The following is a 23027-nucleotide window of genomic DNA, read 5'->3' as shown; positions in this document are numbered from 1 at the left end:
TAAGTTAGACTTCCAAAAGCACATTGAATATCTCCGGACTATTTGTCAAAAAAAACTGAACATACTCGGAGTGTTATCAGAGACAACGTGGAGAGCAGTTTGTTACAGTCTGCTTCACTTATACAGAACCATAATTAGATCACGCCTGGACTGCGGCACACCTGTTTTTGATTTTGCTATGGAGAGTGTTTTATCTTGCTTCAACCCTATTCAACATTCAGCTCTTAGAACAGCACTAGGTGCATTCAGAACATCTCAGTGCAAAGTTTGTATGTTAAAGCCCATGAACCTCCTCTAAATATCAGGAGAAAGATGTTGCTGTTGAACTATGCAATCAAGATCCAAAGCCAGATGACCCATCCTAATTGTCAAAACTTTATGATCCGCAGTATATGACCCTCTATAGAAACAAACCACAGACAGTTCAGCCTGCTGGTATTAAGCTAAAACATCTAGCAGAAGATTGGGTTATGCACTTCAATAAAATCTTGCAAGATCCTATAGATCTCAACCTTCTGTGGGCTCTCATGCCATCTTGTGACAATTATTTTCACCAGTGGGGAAAACACTCTTGATCAGACTTTAACATCCAACAGCTGCACATTGAGCACTTAACATTATCCTGACTTTGCTAAAATATATACAGATGGATCGAAATCTGAGAGTGGATCAGGTGCATCAGTGGTACTCCCTGATACATCATTTCTCTATCTCTTCCAACAGAGTGTAGTAGCTACCCAACTGAATTATATGCCATAAAGCTTTTGCATTAGAAAATGTTTTCCATATGTCAATTCAAAAGAGCATAATATACACACATGCAAGGTTCTGTATTAGCATTGCAAAACAGTTCCCAGCCTACTCACCCGTTATTAAAGCTCATCGAAAACAGTCAATACATTTTAGAGGCATCAGCAAAAGGTTATTTTCTGCTGGATCCCAGGCCATACCGGAATACCAGGAAACGAAAATGAGGATAATGCTGCCAAAAATCCATCCAGCTCATCCCCAACGAATTCCCTAGTACCGTTCAGATTATAAAATGAATATACAAAGTATATGTAAAGATCAATGGGCTCTTCAGTGGCAAGTGCAATTTCATAATAAACTACTCCAAATAAAACCTTTACCAAAATTATGGGCTTCTAGCCCCATTGCAAATAGACAAGAAGAAGTAATTCTAGCCAGAGCCAGAATCGGCCATACTCATTTAATCCATCTATTCCTTTTGTCAGGGAATGATCCTCCTCAGTGTAATTATTGTCATACATTGTCATACTTCAGGGCTAAAAGGAGTATAAAATGGACAAGGAAAACTTTCCTCCACTTGATCCATTGAGATCATCTACCATTATGGATCAACGTGATGTGCCCTGGCTGCTGAGCAATTGTGATCGAGCGTTTTCTCTGTGCTTAAGTGCGATTATCTAAAAGCAATTTATAGTTCTTTTAAGTTCCTATCCTTAAGAAATTTATTTATTTAGTAACAGCTCTTGTTACTAAAGTTCTTATACAGAGCAAGAAAGAAAAACCATCTTTCTTAATTTTCTTACTTATATTACTAACACTTACTACTTTACGCTTGGTCACACCAGGCACTACTCCTGCCTCCCCGTGGTGTTGCCGGAAACCTTGGTAGAAAAGCTAATATACCAAGGGCCAAAGGGAGCAAACATGGATCAAAATGAGTTTCTGCCTCTAGGGCTGACAAGCTCTCAGCCAGAGTTAGATATTAAACATGACACTGTGCAACCCAAGAGGTTGAAAACCACTTCTCAGCAACATATTTTCCTGCAATTCTTATAATGCACTCTCTTGCAGATCAGTTTCTCAGTAAGCTGTCTCCGTTTCTTATCCAGAAACACCTGGAAAAATACACTCACACCTACAAAGAATATTATTCTCACTTTCAATATGCCAAATCTACCATCATCGATAAAAGCAGGCTATCTGCTTTGCCACATTAGGCCCTATATCCCTAAACCATCGAGATGTTGTAAGTGCCGAAAGTATGGCCACTCTCAAACGGCATGCAGAGGAAACTAAATTTGCCCCAATTGTGGGTCCTCTGCTCACACTCAGTGATTGCTCAGCAAAAGAAATTGCCTGTCCCAACTGTAAAGGCAACCATCCTGCTTATTCAAGAACATGCGAAAAAAGGAAAACTGAAAAGTAAATTGTGAAATATAAGATTGAAAATAAAGTAAGTTTTCAAGAAGCAAGGAAAGTAATTGCTACCGGTATGACTAAGCATACATACGCCAGTATTGAGCAAAAATATCAATCAGTGGCCACCTAAAAACTGATGTTACAGTCCCTTCAAACACTTCAATCTCTGACTGGGTTCGGGCTGTTCTCTCTCAGCAACAGTCCAATATCCCTAAGCAGTTGAACCAGGCAAGTAATACTGCACTTACGGTAGCAGCTACATCTCCTTCCCCAGTGATTGCTTCTACATCGAATAATTGAATCTCACATAAAAAAAAAAAAGAATATTCAGGACACGTCCATGGATACCATTGACTCATCCAGACAGGAAGATCCAATGTTAGAGAAATATGTGGAAGAAGATATGGACAGTGGTCGGCCATTCTTCTCCAAAAAACGAAAACCAAAGCCTGACCACCATAAACACCAGTCACATAAAAAAAAAAAAAAAATCTGTCAGATACAGCTTCTTCTACTAAACACCAGTAATGCTTTATATTCTACAATTGAATTGTAGCAGATTTCGTAGCAACCTTAATTATTAGCATTAGTAGAGGCATATGATGCAAGAAAGCAAGCTTATTCAGCATCAGCCAAAAAAAAAAAAAACACACCACTCCCATTTCACCCCTCCGTTCGTTCGAAATACCTGTCCAGTTGAGCCTTAAATTTGTTTAGGCTATCAACTTCAACAACAAGTGATGGAAGTCGGTTCCACCAACCAGCCACCCGCTGGCCAAAGGCAAATTTCCGCACATCTATCCGACATCCGTCCTTCCTCAATTTGAATTTATGCCCTCTGAGGTGATTATTCTGAGCAAGATGAAGAATCTCATTGGCATTGAGCATGCTCAAACCATTCAAAGCCTTATACACCTCTATCAGATCACCTCGCTGGTGCCTAGTCTCCAGACTCTGTAATTTGCAAAACTTAAGCCTTTCTTCGTAAGAGCAACCCTTTGTTCCATTCACTAATCTTGTTGCCCTTCTCTGTACCCGTTCCAGCAGCTCTACATCCTTCTTGAAATGAGGCCTCCAGACCTGCATACAGTACTCAAAATGTGGCCTAACCATTGCCTTATACAAGGGAATAATCACCTCCTTATCCCTGCTAGAAAAATTCCTGTATATCATTGACAAGACACCATGAGCTACTCTTGCAGCTCATCTGCACAGCTCAGAGAACTTCATATCTGCCTGCACAATTACCCCCAGATCCTTTTCATTCTCCACCACTGTCAGTGTAGTACCGCAGAGTTGATACGTTGCTCTAGGGTTACTGTTTCCCATATGTAGTACTTTACATTTGTCAATGTTAAACTTCATTTGCCACCTCTCAGCCCATCTGTTCAACCTTTCCAGATCCTGTTGCAGCAGCATAGCGTCAGTAGTGTCCTTAACAACCCTGCCAACCTTTGTATCATATGCAAACTTGGACATTAAACCTGATATACCATCATCAATATCATTCATAAACACCGAAAACAACAACGGACCCAACACTGAACCCTGAGGAACTCCACTAATAACATTAGTCCACGTTGAGCAGTGTCCATTGATTACCACTCTCTGTCTTCTGCCACTCAACCATCCCCTTATCCATAGCAGCAATTTGCCTCCAATGCCACACTGCTCCAATTTGTGCAGCAGTCTTTCATGTGCAACAGTATCAAAAGCCTTTCTAAGATCCAAATATATAATATCAGAGTTATTCCCTGCATCCAGTTCTTTTGTGACTACATCATAGTATCCAATCAAATTGGTCAGGCAAGACCTGCCCTTAACAAAACCATGCTGCGTCTGAGCTATAACTGAATTCTTGTCTAGATGATCCGGCAGTGCTTCTTTAACCAGTGCCTCCATTAATTTTCCTGGAACAGAAGTTAAACTAACAGGTCTATAATTACTTGTGTCAGCCTTTGATCCTCCTTTGTGAATTGGGGTTACATTTGCACATCTCCAGTCTATGGGTACCTCCCTCGAGTCCAACGAAGCTCTCATAATTATGGCTAGGTTTGCTTACTTCCTTTGCTGCCTCCTTTAATATAACTGGATAGATCCCATCCACCCCAGGTGCCTTTTTTATGTTTATCCTCAACAATCTCTCCTCCACTTTCCTCTCAGTTATTACAAAATCATCTAGCTCACTGCCAATGTTTACTTTACCTACGTCATTCTCCTTCCTGAATAACTCCTCATGCATGAATGTAGATGCAAAATACTCGTTTAGATTGTTAGCCACCTGAGCAGGATCCTCAACTGTTGAACCATCAATATCCAGTGGACCAATCTGATTCATCCCTTTCCTTCTTGAGTTTAAATAGGTAAAGAACTGTTTTCGGTTTTTCTTTGCATCCTTTGCCAAAGATTTTTCGTAGTCTGCCTTCGCCTGCCTAATCTCCTTTGTGACTTGGTTACAGACCAACTTATATCTATCATAGGCTTCCATGTCGCCCATTAATTTTTTTATGTATCCTATGCATTTTTCTTCTCTGCCACATGTCTCATTAGTTCATCTGACAACCATTTAGGCCTAAAACTTGAACAATATTTCTTAGTTGGTATGTAAAGCCTGGTAGCTTCCAAGATTAGTTCCTTGAATGCTTCCCATTTTGAGTTAGCTGTTGGTAACATCATCAGTTGGTCCCACTGTATAGAATTTAAATACTGTCTCAGACCATCATAGTCGCCTTTACGAAAACAAAAACCCTTCCCTTTACCTCTGATGGTAGTTACCTCCTTGAGTAAATCCCCCTTCAACACACTGTGATCACTGCCACCTAGTGGTTCATTTTTCTGCAGATTCTTAATGCATGAAGAATCACTGCTGATAATCAGATCAAGAGTATTGTTGCCTCACGAACATGCTGATGTAGAAAACAATCATCCAATAAATCCACAAAGGCCTGGCTAGTGTGCGTGTGACCAACCCACAAATTCCAGTCAATATCTGGGAAATTAAAATCCCCCATTATAAGACTCTCTGATTTACTGGCCCACTCCATTTCCCTGTACAATATCTTATTATACTCATCAGAGTCATTAGGCCTATAGCACACTCCTACTCTCAATTTTGATTTCCCTATGCTTATGTCACACCAAACTGACTCGACACTGCCCTGTCCATCAATGTCGACTGGCTTCACTTCCTTGGATTTTATGTGTTTCTTAACTAATAGCATAACCCCTCCTCCCCTGTCTGTCCTTTCTATACACATTGTATTTCCCAAATTCCTGTTCCGCATTCCTTATATCTGTGTGACACCACATCTCTGATATCCCAACAATATCTGCCTTTGATGTTTGAGCAATACCTCAAATTCATCAAATTTATTTACCAAACTCCTAGCATTGGTGTACACGCAAGTATGCATGCACCTGTTTCTATTCTTAGCTACCCTAACACAACCCATGTGTTTACTTCTACCGCAATGACTCCCAGCACTCTCTGAAATATCCTGCACCTTGTTTTTCAGGCTTCTGCTCGTTTCAATAGAAGCAGTGCAAGAATCACTTCCACCTCTGCCAGTGGCTAATTAAGACTATATTCAAGTCTTAATTAACCGCTGCTCTCCAGTTGATTTCTGTCTACGGGAAACCTATATAACTCCTAAAATTTACGGCAACAAAAAGAACTATGCCACCTATCGAGAAGACCGTAATACTTCAAATTATGCCTGTGCGGGCGTGGCCATCTTGGTCATCTCAAAGATCCCGACCAAACAAATTGTTTTGCAAACTGAAATTGAAATTGTTGCCATACATTTAATAACCCAGGTTGCGTTAACACTAGTATCAGTCTATCTCCCACCAAGTCACTTTCTCTAACCAAGATCTTGAAAACCTGTTAATGCAATTACCTTTCCCTGTCTGTCTCTTGGGTGATTTCAATGGTCACCACCCCTTATTGGGATCGACAAAATTAGAAACACATGGTCTCCTAATTGAAACCTTTCTGGATAAACAAAATCTTACTGTTCTTAATACTGGTGCACCCACTCACATACAATTGCAAACTGGACAAACTTCTGCAGTCAATCTGTCAGTATACTCCGTGATTCTATTTCCAATCATAGAATGGTCTGTTATGGACAATCACTTGGACAGTGGCCATTTTCTGATTATTTGTGATATGCTCACTGCACAACCACCATTAGCCAAACCCTGCAGGAAATGGAAGTTCTCAAGCCAACTGGGTCAAATTTCAATCAGTTGTCACCCTGGATGAGCAGTATATATGAACACAGTCGATATATGAAGCCACAGATTACATCACTTCACACCTATCTGTAGCTAAATGTTCAATTCCATTGTCAAATCCCCAGTTCCAGTCTGACGACACCTTAACTATTGGTCGAATGAAGACTGCACAAAAGCAAAGAAGTTAAAAAATAAATAAAGCATGGAATTTATTTTGTACATCCCCAACCACAACTAATCTTATCAACTACAAGTAGCTGAGGAAAAGCACATCTCATTCAAAGGCAAGCCAAGAAGAATTCTTGGATTTGGTTTGCATCTATCATAAACAGAAACACTAACTCCTGGTTAATGTGGAAGGAAATCGGGCATATTTCTGGCAAATTTCCAACGATCCCTTGACCAATTCTTTCATGGAATGGGCAGGAACTCTGCCCCTGAGGACATAGCAAATGCCTTGGGCAAAAACTTTGCCCAAGTTTCAGCTGCATCAACTTTTTATCAGATTTTTAGAAAATAAAGACCAAGGCTGAACAACGAGCCATCAACTTTCGAACCTCAGTTTTCCTTCCGTATAACCAGCCTATTCAATATTCTGAACTTTACATGCCATTAAAACAACACGCAACAATGCCACTGAGCCAGATGGAATATCTTATATTATGTTACAAAACCTTGGTGACAAAAATTTACAAATACTGCTGGTCTACTATAACCAAATATTTATAGAAAACATTTATCCCAGCTCTTGGCATCATGCCACAATTCTTCCCTATTTGAAACCTTGAAACGACCCTACCAATCCATACAATTACCGACTAATTTCCTTCTCCATTTGCCTCGGTAAATTACTTGAAAAAATTATCCATAATTGACATGTTTGGATCATCGAAACGCAACACCTAATGAGTAATAATCAGCATGGTTTTCGTAAGAACAGGTCCTCCTTTGATCTCATGATCAAGGCCGAGTTTGCAATTCACAATCCCTTCATAAAAAATGACATCTTGTTATGGTTTCCATAGACATAGAGAAGGCATTTGACACTACCTGGCACCATGGCATTCTCAGTGATCTCCATACTCTTGGTCTATGAGGCAACATTTCTATATTCATCAGGAACTTTCTCCAGAATCGTTCGATACCACAACTCACTTTCTATGACATTTTTACAGGAAGGAGTGCCAGAAGGTTCTATACTGAGTGCAACCCTCTTTGTCCTTAAAATTGATTCCATCACAAAAGAACTTCCAAATACAGTTAAGACCTATCTTTATGCGGATGATCTCTCCATTTCTTGCCACTTTCAGAATATGAGATCTATCGAATGGCAATTTCAGATATCCTTCAACAAAGTCTAAAGGTGGGCAGGACTCAATGGCTATCGTCTCTCTCAGCAGAAAACCATTGCAATCCACTTTTGTAATCAACAAAAAATGCATACAGATCCTGAACTTCAGATGTCAAACTTTACCATTCCAGTGACTAACAATATCAGATTCTTGGGATTAATCCTTGACAGAAAATTAAATTTCTTTGAGCACATTAAAAATGTGCGTACTTCCTGCCTCAAAAAACTGAACATACTCAGAACCCTGAGTATGTTCCTCATCTGCCCTGTCTTGGGGAGCAGACCATACATCTTTGCTGCTCTTATATAGAGCATTGATCAGATCCCGTTTGGATTATGGTGCTCCAATCTATGATTCTGCCTGAATGAGTACACTATGTTGGCTGGATCCTATACAGCATAGTGCATTGCATATTGCTCTTGGTGCATTCAGGAAATCTCCTACCCATAGTTTATATATTGAAGCACATGAGCCCCCTCTTTGCCTCCACAGGAAAACACTACTTCTTAAGTATGCAGCCTGAATACAAAGTTTCTGTCAGCATTCTATTGAGCCATATCTCTTTAATCTACCACTACAAAACCGCTATAGAAATAAACCTGGTAAAATAAGACAAGCAGGCTTACATGTAATTGAAATAACACAGAGTTGGAATGTTCCTAGTGTCAACAGGCTACAAGTAATGAAATGCTCTCACCCACCTTGTAAACCTCCTCCTCAATTAACTTGCAATACTTATCTTCACAAGTGGGGAAAGAATTGCCTACCGTCACTCAATGTGAAACAACTCCATGCAAGCCATATATACTGATGACTCCAAATCACAATCAGCCCTTGGAACAGCAGCAGTATTTTCCACTACAGTCATTTCTTCTGCCTTTCTATCTGAGTATAACAGCTTCGCTGCAGAACTTTATGCAATAAAATTAGCTTTAAAAAACCCGAATCTGTACCCATCTTTAAAATACATAGTATACACTGACTCTCTGAGCACAATTACAGCAATACAAAACTTTTCCTACAAGGTTCATCCTACGTTAAACCAAATCAGAAGCCTCTTATTAAAAATTGAGAAACATCATCAATCGGTGACCTTTTGCTGGATCCCAATGCATTCGGGGATAAAGGGGAATGAACTTGTTGACAAAACTGCCAAAAATCCATCCCCTTATGATTTAACCTTTGCTTGTATTCCAATCTCTGATTATAATCATATCACACAAACAACATGTTTTGCACAGTGGAAAGAGCTATGGCACACCCAAACCAACAATAAGCCTTTTCCGTTGAAACAGGATCCACAGGGCGCCTCCGTAGCCAGGTGGGAAGGAGCAGCAGTGCGTAGCACACGCTTCTTGATTAGGCCGGGGTTCTAGCCCGTCACCATCAAATACGGAGGATGCAGAAAGGTCAAGGGAATCACCACCGCATATTCCCCCGGAGCAATATGGCCTTCGTTTCTAATGCTCCTAAAAAAAAAAAAAAAAAACCAACCAAACCAAACAGGATCCACAGCTTCGGCGCTCTAGCACCAAAACAGTACAAAGAGAAGTAGTAGTGCTTCCACAAGCATGGATAGGACATACACACCTGATTCACCTTCATTTACTTACAGGAGAGGATCTTCCTCAGTGTCCACATTGTTCCTCACATTTAACAGTCAAACACATTCTCATTAACTTCCTTCACTATCATTAGGACAGAACATCCATCCTCCTTTCCCTAAAAAATCTTCAAGAACCGGAGATATTAAAACATTATTGGTGACAATCCAAACATCGATGAATTTTTCTCTTTTTTGAAAAAAATTGGAATCTATCATAAATTCTAAAAGATCTGTAATATTAAATGAAGTGATTATATCTGAAATTTGTATTTTTTTTATCATTCTACTATGAATAGGTGCACTATAGCCCTACAGCTTGTGCGGCATTAAACCCCCATAACACACCCACACACACACCCACCCCCCACCCCACACACACACCCCCCAACCTGATGATGACTATTATGAAAATAAAAGACAAAAAAAAAAAAAAAAAAAAAAAAAAATCCATGTCAACAGGATTGCCCAGCCTTTCTCCTTACTTGTTCACTGTCGGACTATCCTGTGAGCAAATTATCCCCATTTCTAATCCAGAAATGCTTGGAAAATGCTGCAGAACCACCAAAGATGGTATAATGTCTACAGTCTGAAGATCTGCTGGTAGAAACGATAAACATGAAACTGACCACCTTTGGTAGAATACCTGTGAAAATAACACCAGATGCCACTCTGCATACCTCCAAAGGAGTTATAGTAGAATGGCACTTCATTAACATCTCAGAGGAAGAAATTGTGCAAGAGTTGGCTGATCAAAGACTCATAAAACATAGAGAATATTAATCCCGAAAATGGGGAATTAATGCCTACACGGAACATAATACTTACTTTCATTACCCTGCACTTACCTGCAATGGTTAAAGCAGAGTATCTTTATTGTCATATGTCCATATCTACCAAATCCCATCGGGTGTTATAGGTGCCAGAAATATGGATACTTCCAGATAGCATGCTGTGGCACTATAATATGCCTAAATTGTGGTTTAAGAGAATATACCTGTCCCAATTGCAAAGGTAATTTATGGTATATTCAAAAAATTGATTGTGTAATGTTGGGAAAAAAAAATGCAAAAATACAAAACAGAAAACAAATTAATATACCAGGAAGCCAAAAAGCACATCATGCAGTTTATACCCAAACATACATATGCACAAGCAACCCAACAGAGTCTTTCTGTAGCTACTCAGACTGGTATCACAGTCCAAACACTTCATTTGCCAGTTGGGCCAGGTCTGCCTTAATGCTAAGCCGCAACCTGTCAAACAAAGTTTACAAGAACAAGGAAGTAATACTCCAATTTCAGTTCCACCCAATATACCTACAAATACTAAAAAAGCAGACAAATTAGTGCCAACAGAGCACGTCCAGACCAAGATGCAGTCCCCCATACATATGATTATTGACAATAAGACTAAAACTGATGAAACTATATTACATCTTCATGCAGAAGACATGGATACGGAGTGACCCATCTTCTCAAAAAAGATAAGCATAAAACTAAACGTTACAAACGAAACTCCAAAAACCATGTAATGCAGCAAATACTTCAATGGAACTGTAGATGCATGCATGCATCTACAGTTCCATTGAAGATGCATGCATGCTAATTCTAATGGCTTATATGACCTGATAAATAGATATAATCCAGTGATTGTTTGTTTACAAGAAACCAATTTAACACCACAGGTAACTCTCCAATCAATCAAAAACTTCAGTTCATAGAAAAAAACAAGAATACTGCAAAATCTGTATATGGAGGGGTGACAATCTTAGTTAATTCTAAAATTCCCTCTTGAGTTTTCTCTCTGTAGACTAACTTGGAAACTATTGCCATGCATGTGGCTCTTGGAATAATGCTAACTCTAGTTTCAATATACTTTCCACCAAATAGTCCAGTCACTCTAAAAGAAGTAGAAGATCTTATAGAACAAGTACCAACACCCTTCTATCTCTTTGGAGACTTCAGTGGGCATCACCCATTGTGGGGATCTTCTCATATGGATCAAAGCACATCTGATTGAGACCTTACTGAATCAACAGCAGCTAATCTTGCTGAATACTGACCATCACACTTTTGTTCATCTACCGAAAGGATCCACTTCAGCAATTGATCTGGCAATGTGTTCTCACACACTGTTCCCCAGTATGGAGTGGTCAATCTTAGATGATCTGCATAACACCAATCATTTTCCGATTGTATGTAAAATTCAAACAAAACAATCCTACTGTCCAGAATACAGAGTAAAATAGAAGTTCACAAAATCAAATTGGGAAAAATATTCAGTCTGTGTTACTTTTGATGATCAATTTATTAAAACACGACTGATGAAGAAGTCACTAAGCACATTACCACACAAATTTAATCAGCAGCTTCGGAAACAATTCTTCAGTCCTCTGCAAGCCAACACAGACATGCAAAAGACTGGTGGAATGAGGCTTGTAACAGTGCCAAAAGAGAGAAAAATAAAGCTTGGAATCTGTTCTGTAGGTTTTCCACAGCTGCCAACCTCATATCATATAAAAAAAACAAAAGGCAAGGGCACGACAAATCCGAAGGCAAGGCAAAAAATAATCGGGGATAAGATTTGCAAGTACTATCACGATGGACAACAGAAGTCAGCTAATATGGAAAAAATCCAACACTTAAATAATAGATGCATTCCTTTTACTGCTCCAGTCTTGATTAAAAATGGACGAGAACTGTCTTCCCCTAAGGAAATAGGCGATTTCCTTGGAGAGACTTTCAGTCAAATACCATCAGCATCTGCATACAACAATTCCTTCCTGAAAATCAAAACTTCTCCAGAAAAATATAAAATAAATTTCAACACTACCCAATCTCCCTTCTAATCAGCCATTCATCTTAACTAAACTCCAAGAAGCTCTGAACAGAACAGCAAACAGTATAGCATGACTGGACGGAATCTACTACACAAACATTTAAATAATACAGCTTTAAGCGTATTACTAGTGTTCTGCAACCGGATTATTCTTGAAAGTGTTTATCCTTCCTCAGATCATTATTCTGTAATTCTTCCTTTCCTAAACCAGGAAAGGATCAATCACTTACAGAAAACTACCAGCCAGTTTCTCTCACTAGCTGTTTGGGTAAAACACTAGAAAAAAGACAAACAGCAGACTAAAATGGATTCTCGAAATTGAAATGCTGTTAAATATCAATCAATACAGTTTCCGACAAAATAGATCCTACATGGATCTTTTGGTAAAACCTGAAACTAACATTCACAGTTAAAAATGAGCATCTAATAATGGTCATTCTAGATATAGAAAAGGCATTCAATACCACATGGTAGTATGGCATTCTGTGAGAGCTCTATTCCCTAGGGTTGAGAGAAAAATTACCACAATTCATTCAGAATTTTCTTAAGTGCATAACCTTTCGAGTTCGTCACCAGAATGTATTTTCATAATATTTCATCCAAGAAGAAGGGGTGCCCCAAAAGTCTATCCTTAGTGCCACCCTCTTTGCAATTAAGAAACGCCATGATGCAAAATATTCCCAAACTGTAGAGATATATATGTATGCCAATGATCTTGCCATATCATGCCATTCACCAAACATTTAACATGATTGAGATACAGCTTTCTATAAATAAGTTAGACATAAGTTAGACCCTACAAAATGGTTAATGCCTGTCAGAACAAAAGACAATTGCAGTTTATTTCTGTAAAAAGCACGCAAATTACATCCAGAGGCTGAACTTAAAGTAAAAAACCGACAAATCCCTTTTGCCAGCAAAATCAGATTTTTAGGTTTAACATTAGATACAAAACTCAATTTTTCCATGCATATAACTTATCTTAGAACGCTCTGCTTGAAAAAGCTTAATATACTCAGAGCCATCTCTGCTTAGCAGGGGTGCAGATAGATACACTCTGCTGTATTTGTATAATTCTCTCATCAGGTCACATCTAGACTCTGGTGCAATAGTCTACGACTCAGCTAGAAAAACGGTACTTACAAAACTGAATACCATACAGCACAGTGCTCTTTGCACTGTTCTTGGGGCTTTTATAACATCCCCGATCGAAAGTCTTTCTATCGAGGCAAACGAACCACCACTCAGAAGGAAAATGGTACTCCTCACCTATGCAGCCAGAATTAAAAGCCTTCCCGATCATCCCAATCAACCACTACTATTTTACCACGTTTTTGGCACATTATAGCCTTAGCTGCTAATGCGCCCAACCAACCAACCAACCAACCACTACTATTCAATCCTGAATGGACAACATTCTACAAAAAAAAATCAACCGCTATTAGACTACAAGAGTTGATGCACTGCTGGAATGTACATTTTTAAAACCTACTTAAAGAAGCCCTGGTCCACAAACTCAACTTATTGTGACCAGTTTCCCACAAGGGGGTAAAAATTCATGGAAAACTGTAACATTAGACAACTGCATGGAGCGTATGCTTCTAGCAGCGTGCAGTGCTGCAGCAGTCTTTTCCTCATTCACAGTGTCTGTATCTCTTCCAACTGAATGTAGCAGTTATACTGAAGAACTGTATGCAATCCAGCTAGCTGTAGACAATATTAATATCCATCTCAACACCAGTAGTTTAATATATACAGACTCCATGAGTGCACTGTCCTCAATAAGTAATAAATTCTCAACCCCACAACCCAATAGTAAAATAAATCCAGTCTAGCCTAAATCATTTGCAGAATGGAAATCGTACTGTGAGCTTCTGTTGGTTCCAGGTCATGGTGGCATCGCAGGTAAAGAAACAGCAGACCAGGCAGCCAAACACCTACATCTTACCAATTACCCTACATCGATCTCGTAAAACATATCTGACATATCTGTAGAGACCAGTGGTTAAACTTTTGGAAGACACAGACCAACAACAAATTATTCAAAATTAAACATGAACACATGGCCACCACAATTAGGTAGGTGAGGTAAGCATCGCTTACGGGCGGCAGTTCAAGAGGGTGCCAAAAAAACTTTTGACATAAACAAGCTGGACCTTTGTTTAATTAATGAACTTCTTTCAATACAATAAATGCGCTATCACACGTTCTTTCAATACGATAACACACTATCACACATTCTTTCATTTCGCTCAAATCATTTCACAATTTTTTTTTTTTTTTTTTTTTTTAGGATTTAAAAATTTATAACGAACAAAAACTAAATAAATAAAATAAGCAATCAATAACGATGATCACGGCACACACAAATTGCACAAGTGAGATACGGAGCAATAAGCAACAAAATAGGAAAGAAGAGACGATTCTTACAATTCATTTATGGGGTTTTTTTTTTATATGACTGAAGATTTCTGTGAAGTGGACACACATTTCACCATAATAACGTAAAAACCCACAAAATTCCAGCTATCGGGAATTTTGAAAATGCAATAAGATCGAGTTTGCTACCTGTTTATAATTAGATGCCCAATAAACCGGAAAATGCAAATTGTTTTTATTGTTTTATGGTAGTGATCTCAAGAAATGTGCTTTAGCAAAATGTGAGCTCATGCGGGGTGAAAATAGTGAGTTTTCGCCTAAACCCTGCAAAGTTCTTTAGTGAAATTTTCATTTTGACCGTAATCATGGTGCCTACTAAGAGAATAAATGACAGCGCCACAAGTAAATCTACCAACAAAAGGAAAGCGATCGAGTTGGATCAGAAAATTCAAATAATAAGGATGTATGAAAATGGTCAAATATTAACAAGTATCGCGCTGAATTCAGATTTGTCAATAATAATTTAGTAGCAATATGTTATTAGTCATTCCCGACTTAACGTAAAACTCAATGAAGTAGGAAGTCCTGGAACATATCTCTTACGTATGTCAGGCACTTCTGTATTTATCGATTATCCGGGATTTATTTTTTACCATCTATCCCGGAAAATCTTGAGTTTACTGTATTCTTATATCAATGCACTGAACACTGAATAGTGGTGACAGAATTCTCTCCAAATTGAATGGTTGTTTTTATGCAATTTGCAAGTACAAGTAAGAAACAATATCACCTGCTTTACAGATAAACACAAATAATAAATGCACTAATTTTAAGCAGATAGAAAACAAAAGCAGTGATTTTTAAGCAATGCAAAAGTAATTTTAGCAGCTTTCAAAAATGGCTCACACTGAAAAATGAAGTTAGTTGCTTTAGTTTGACCCATGGATTAAATGTTTCTAAGTCCCTATGCCCAAGGTCTGTCACCTGTGACTCGAGGCAAGTGTTTCTTCAGAACACTGCTTAACTGCTCATTTAGATTCAGTATGTTTATTGCCTGTTCTACAAAGGTAGGTTGCTAATCTAGGTTACCTATTGTATGGTGAGTGATGCAAATAGATCCAAAACCGGTCACATCAGTGCCTTTAACTTTCTAATACATAACTGATTCCACTACTGGGTCATGTTATTCAGGTTGAAATTATATTAGTTAATTTTGATTGTTTCTTAAATGTTGTTTCTGAGAAGCATAAGCTCAAGCTCTGTTACAACAGGGACAATATAATCCTCAGTTCAAAACTGAAATACATAATGGAATATAGCATTCTTTTCACAAACCACTTGCTCTCTCAACCATGAGTGTGACTAAAAGATACTACATAATTCAATTCCCTTCTGAGACCAGTTTTGCACCCTCACCTGTTGTAATGGCACACTTGATCAGAGATAGTGATGCAACGATAAATAAACAGACAAACAAGCTTTTATCTTTTGTGTTTTATATTTTTAATTCCTTGGTAAGGGAAAGTACTCTTCATTTTGCAGAACAGAATCCCATCCCTATCCCACATGCACATCCTACTCCTGAACACCTGATGTTATACATAAATCAGTACGAAAAGGATCGACTGTGCTCTGATTATTTAAGGTGTGTGTGTGTTTTTTTTTTTTTTTTTTCAAATATGTAATGAAACATTTAATGCCTGCTAATCATATAATACAGGTAAATACACTAATCTTTTCACTGAGAAAGTAATTGTTCAATTGTGATATTGATGTTTCCTGGTTACTTAAAAAAATGTATGTTAATATTAATGCTCTGTCTTTTCACAGCTGAAAGATCAGCAAGAAGCTGAAAAAAAAAAGATGCAATCTCATGAAATTCAAGCTGCCCTCAGGGTAAGAGTGTCAAGAAATTATATTATTTCAATTTTTAATTTAAATATTTATTTTAAATATTTTTTTTTTTTTTTTTTCAAAATCACTTCTAACTTTTTTTTTTTTTTTTTTTTTTTTAAGATTCAAGAAGAAGTGATTGCAGAAAAAAGGTCCAGTGTTATGGTAGACCTTGCCCAAGTTGAACCTGCAGTGATAGATGCACAGCTAGGTATGTCATTCTTACTTATATAATTAGATAGTATGAACCAGAGCTGTAATGCTCGATATGTTCTATGTTGATATCAATAATATGTGAACTCCAAACACGAGAGATATTAGAACCTATAGTACTTAGTACCGTGCTTGGGTTGGAGGTTGAGAAGACGAAAGAAGATATTTGTTGACATTGGACTTGAACTTCTGTAGATTGTAATTTTCAGGAAATACATATGAAGGAAGGTTGTTCCAGAAAACGGCAGTTGAATGAATAAATGAGGAAGATGAAAAGTTGGTTCTGTGGGTTTGAAGTTGGACAGTAAATGGATGTTGGCTGGTTGCGGCACGTGTTCGGACTGTTTTGAAAGAGAGAGCGGGAATTATAGAAGCCAATTCAGAAGAACAGTGCCCATGGAAGTATCTGTAGAAGAGGCATGCAGCAGAAACAGTACGCTATGAGAAAGCGAGTGGAGAGACACTGTTAGAGATGAATCATTAATTAACCTAACTGCCCTCTTCTGAATGGAATCAAGAAGCCTGAGAGAGGTTTTGGGGGCACCACCCCAGATGTGGGAACAATATTCCATGGCAGGGCGGATTTGCGATTTATACAGAGTGAGCAGCTGTTTGGAAGAAAAGTAACGCCGAGAGCGAAAGAGAAAACCAAGTTTTTTAGATGCAGAGGAAGCAATATTTGTAATGTGCTTGTGCCAAGAGAGATTAGAAGTCAGGGTAATCCCCAAAAGAGATATATCATTTTCCCTAGAAATTGGAGTGTCACTAAAGATAAGCATAGGAGCAGAAGAATCCTTTTTGTGAGATATAAGACAAGACTGAGTTTTAGAAGGGATGAAATCAACTAAGTTGTCTTTGCCCCACTGCAGAATTACCTGAAGATCGGCATTTAAGGAATTGGTAGCAGATTTTTGAGAGGTTGAAGCTGATTGAACTGGACAAGGTTTCTCAAAATGGAAAGTGGAATGCAATGTGCTATCATCGGCAAAACTATGGATAGGATTTCCAGTCAATGGAAGAAGGTCATTAATATACAAGAGGAAAAGAGTGGGGGAAAGAACTGAACCTTGGGGGACACCGGCGTTAGTGGAGAAGTTAGTAGACAGAGAGCCATCTACCATCACCCTTTGTGAGCAATCAGAGAGAAAACTGGATAACCAATCTAAAAACAGTTGGCAAACCATAAGATGGAAGCCTGTTTAGAAGACCTTTATGCCAAACACGATCAAAAGCCTTTGAGATGTCAAGAGCAACTACTTGTGTTTCACCGAACCTTTCCATTGAATTAGTCCATAAATGGGTAACACAACCCAGAATATCACCAGTGGATCGACACTGACGGAATCCGTACTGGCGATCGTTGATCAGACGGAAGGTTTCCAGGTAGTTTAAGAGTTGGCGGTTAATTGATTTCTCCATTACTTTAGAAAGAGTAGAAGTAATTGCAATGGGACGATAATTGGATGGGAGGGATTTGTCACCCTTTTTAGGAAATAACTGGATATGAGCAAATTTCCAAGCAGAAGGAAAAACACCTTTGGAATAAGAAAGTGAAAAAAGGCGGCAAAGAATAGGAGTAAGTTCAGGAGCACAGGTTTTGAGAACAAGTGGAGAAATACCATCAGGACCTGCAGCTTTCTTAGCATCAAGATTCATCAAAATCCTTCTGATATCCTTTTGACGGAAGACCACAGAAGGTATTGAATGGAGTGTGTTGAGAATGGTGGGAGGTGTTTTACCAAGATCATTTGTACATGAGCTGGAAGAAAAATGGGATGCTAGCAGGTCAGCTTTATCCTTGGCTGAAGTGACAACAGAACCATCTGGTTTGGACAGAGGTGGGCAAAAGTTGTGGCCAATACTTTGGCAGGAGACCAGAATGCTTGGCTACCATTAGGGCAAGAAGCAAGTTTTCTACTCTTATCCTGTTCAAACTCTAGTTTGGACTGATTAATAACTGCTTTACGATTGTTGCGAGCTTTGTTGTAGGCAGAAAATGACCCTGAAGAATTAGAAAAAAAGCGAATTACGATATGCAACATTCTTCTCTTGGACAGCCTTAGCACATTTATTGGAAAACCAAGGTTTAGATAAAGGACGAGATTTTAAAGTGGAGTGTGGGATAAAGGATTCCATTCCTGCAAGAATAATTTCACTGACACGATCTGAGCAAAAGTTGACATCAGAAGTTTTGAAACAGTGATCCGACCAAGGAAAAGAAGAAAAGAAGTCTCGCAGGTCATCCCATTTTGCATTCTTGTAATGCCAAACAACACTAGGTTGGGAATAGCCATGAGATAAAAGTTCCATTGGAGAAGAGACGATCACCAAGTTGTGATCCGAAGTGCCTAAAGGAGCTCTCACTTCGACCGTGTACTTAGAAGGATTGTTTGTGAGAAAAAGATCAAGCGTTTTCGCTGTATGATTAGGATTGTCTGGTATTCTTGTAGGTAAATGAACAATCATTAGTGCTAGGTCATTAGTAATTGCAAAAGCCTCAGCATCTCGACCTGCTGGGTCGGTGTGACTAGAAAACGGAAGCCAGCTGTAGTTGTGATCATTAAAATCACCAAGGAAAATTACCTCACTGTTAGGCAAGCTGGACTGGAGAAAGTCAAGTTGCAAAGAGAGGAAGTCAAAGAGCTCCAAGTGATTAGTGGAGTTGGGAGAACAGTAGAGAAAACAGATGAATTTGACACAATGAGGTAGAGAGATTTTAAGCCAGAGAAGATCAAAGAGAGGAGATTCCAAATTTCCAAGTCTTTGACATGGAATATCAGAATAACAGATTCTTAAACAGGGATAACCCCTGTTTAAGATTCTGCTGGTTAATATTTGTATTTCTGAGCGAAAGCAGTTAAGTTGAATTAATTATTTTTTAAACTATTTGTTACTGTAAGTTTTTCGATTTTTCCATTTTAATTTCTGGCGAATATCATATGAAAGTGTTCTAAGTACTATTTTGAGGTAAACTTCTCTTATTATTTTACAATTACCTTATATAAATACACCATATATTAAGACAAAACTGATCAAAAAGGGTAAAAGGAATTCAAATTAGCAGGTGTGAAGTGAAAAATATTGATTATCTTGATAAAAAAAAAAAAAAAATTGTGAACTTTTGTTGGTTTAGAGGTTAATCTTTCATTAAAATGTTATAATCCTTAAAAGCCCACAGATTGTACCTCATAATATTTGTTTTAGAAATGATTATACTGCAGATATGCCTTTTTTTTTTTTTTTTTTTTTTTTTGGAAAGCCTACTACTGACAACTTGATAAGACCAGACTTGACTTTAATCCAAGGTTAATTTTTCATCTAATCCAAAAAAAAAAAAAAAAAAGCTTCACTGTACTGAGGGTAATGGATTTCATTTCAGTTACTGAAGTTACACTAGTATTCAGCTAGAAGAAGAACTTCATAATCAAAATATACTTTTAACAGGTACTGTTATGGGAAACAGGAACATTATCACCTGAAATTATGACCACAAACACTGAACCATAGGTTTTTGACAAGAGGATAGAATTCATGTGTTAGTCTGGAAAGACAAAAGAACTGTACCTGCGCATTTTACTCTTTAATGCCAAAACTGAGGTGAATTAAAAGTAAAAGTAGAAGAAAACTTTTAAATTAAAACACCAGTTGCTATTTTTCAGTATTTAAAAAATACAGATTCAGTTTTTTTTAAAATCCAAGAAACTTGTCACTTGAAACATTTTCTCCATGGCCTTGAAGCAACTTGTTCACCTGGTTCCTGTGATGAAAAACGTCTGCCAAGTAGGCTAGTTGCTGCAGCTATTCTTAAATGCTGGAGAGAGAGAGAGAGAGAGAGAGAGAGAGAGTATTGCCCCATATGAAACATCTTCTGCTCATGGCCAACCTAGACATTGAAAAAGCTTTTGGTTACCACTTGGCATCTCGGGATTCTTATAGACATGTGTCATCTGCCACTGAAGGGCAGTCTCCCTCATAATCCAGAACTTCCTTCACCTTTATACTTTTTAGGTTCTTTATTAGAATGCTTTATCAACATATCCTGTACAGGAGGAAGGTGTCTTGCATGGTTCTGTACTTAGCACAATTCTATTTGCAATCTGAATTAATAGCCTGACAATATGTTGAAGTCTATATGCATGCAGATGACCTAACCATATCCTGTCAGTTAGAGTGTGAATAATATTAAAAGATATCTCCAATTTACAATAGCTAAAATAGAATCCTGGACCTGAAATAATGGCTACTACTTGGTTGAATAGAAGTCCACCATTACTTTATTTTGCAAATTAAGTTCACTCTGATTCAAATTCGTAATATCCCAATTCTGCTTGTTAACATTGTCCAGTTTTTAGATTTAATACTGGACAAACTGTACTTTCAAACTGATGTGACTCATCTATGAACCACTTGTGTCTAATGAAATTCACCGTACTCTGATCTGTATCATCCCTGTCATGGGTTGGATGTGGATGCCTACACTTTACTACATCGCCATAGAGCAATGATCAGTTCTCCTTTAGGTTATGGATCTGGAATTTATGGCTACCAGAAACTAAATTCCAGCTTACGGAATTCCAGCTTGGTATAAGAATTGCTCTGGGAATGTTCAGAACCTCTAATATATATCTTTGTCAGAAAACATTGCTCTGGCTCTGTGCTACATGAATTCATAGTCTAGCCTTTCATGTACTTGGAGGTATCTATATAAAACCACATGGATTACTCTAAATGAATGACAACCAACCTCTCTGATTAACAGACAGAACTGGTCCACATATGGAATATTGAGCTGGTCAACATATTTCAGTATACATTACTAGCTGCACTATGGGAAATTATTGCTGCATCCTGTGGTGACCATTTTCAACAGTAGAGAAAGAATGTTGTTCTTCTTATAATGTAAAACAATTATACAGACCTTATTCAATGTCCAACTCCAAGAGCTCTGAAATCCATACTGATTTCACTGGTCTGAGAATTACACTTGGATGCAGTGCTGTGGCAGTCTTCCCTTCTTTTACCAGTACAGTCCCATTACCAATAACCTGTTGTATTTTCACTTCCAAACAAAATTTTATTCCATAAAATTAGCTCTGTAACAAATCATTGAACTCTATATTTATATATGCTCTGAGAGTGATATATAAAAATAATATATGTGGTTTCTAAAATAAATAGTGTCAATGGAAATGAAAAGTTCACATGGTGACTGAACGAAGAGTTTAAGGGATAGTCGAAAGTGGAAGGGAAGTAGTGGTTAAACAGGCGAAAGAATTTGAAAAACCTAGTACAAAAATGAACTAGGACTGAGAAAGCAAGCAATATACAAAAATATTCACAAAAATTTGTACCAAAAATAAAAGTAAACAATAATAAATAAGTAAATAACACTGTATTCAGATATGGGAGGGCAATTTATTTTGCCCCTCCCATATCTAATTTAAGTCCATGGCTGCTAAATACAATTAATGTTTGTATTGATTATTTATTGTAAACTCCTCTGACCTGGTTGTGCCGGAGTATAAACAAAACCATTTTAGACCTGGTGTAGCCGTATGGTCGGGAGCACAAGTGCAGTAGCACATACTCTTTGAGTGGACCAGAGTTCAAGTTGTGACTGCTAAATATGATTATATTTGTGTTTATTGTTTTATTGTAAACTCCACTGACCTGGTGGCCGTGCCGGAGTATAAACAAGAACATTTCTTACTTTTAGGAGAAGCCCTCCTTACTCAAGTGCAATCTCTATGACCATATCTAACTATATTTTCGATTGTTGAAATTATGTCTATTCATGTTTTTATTTGATTAGTCTATAATTTTATATTTGAAATCATATATTATATAATATGCTTGCCATTAAACAGTGACGTGTTTGTCACATTCTTTAACACGATAACTGCATTTGACACAGATGTGCATCAAGGTAGGTAGCTAAGAATAGGAACAGAACAGGTGCATTTATACTTGTAGTACACCAATGCTAGGAGTTTGGTAAATGAATTTGATGAATTTGTGGTGTTGGTCAAAACATTAAAGGCAGATGTTGTTGGGATATCAGAGACATGGTGTCACACAGATAAAAGGAATGCAGAACTGGAATTTGGGGAGTATAAATTGTACAGGAAGGATAGACAGGATAGGAAGGGAGGAGAGGAGTTATGCTAATAGTTAAGAAACACATAAAATCCAAGGAAGTGCAGCCAGTTGACATCGCTGGACAGTGCAGTGTCAAGTCAGTTTGGTGTGACATAAGCACTGGGAGATCAAAATTGAGAGTAGGAGTGTGTTACAGGCCTAATGACCCTGATGAGTATAATAAAAAAACTGTACCGGGA

The 23027-nt window shown here is 38.0% G+C and overlaps 1 protein-coding gene across 2 annotated transcripts in view; it reads left to right on the top strand.

Moving 5' to 3' along the window:
• The window catches only part of Dhc64C (dynein heavy chain, cytoplasmic), a 1460071-nt gene that overhangs the window by 902085 nt on the left and 534959 nt on the right, over positions 1-23027 (top strand). For both annotated transcript variants that reach the window (XM_090376486.1, XM_090376487.1), the window contains exons 60-61: positions 16414-16479; positions 16600-16687. In XM_090376486.1, the coding sequence (XP_090232612.1) occupies positions 16414-16479; positions 16600-16687 (154 nt within the window). The remainder of the gene's footprint in view (positions 1-16413; positions 16480-16599; positions 16688-23027) is intronic.

Source organism: Mastigoproctus giganteus, chromosome 6 (genome assembly GCF_048544385.1).
Source record: "Mastigoproctus giganteus isolate SK-2022 chromosome 6, ASM4854438v1, whole genome shotgun sequence".
Taxonomy (NCBI): domain Eukaryota; kingdom Metazoa; phylum Arthropoda; class Arachnida; order Uropygi; family Thelyphonidae; genus Mastigoproctus; species Mastigoproctus giganteus.
This window is presented reverse-complemented; position numbering and strand designations above follow the sequence as displayed.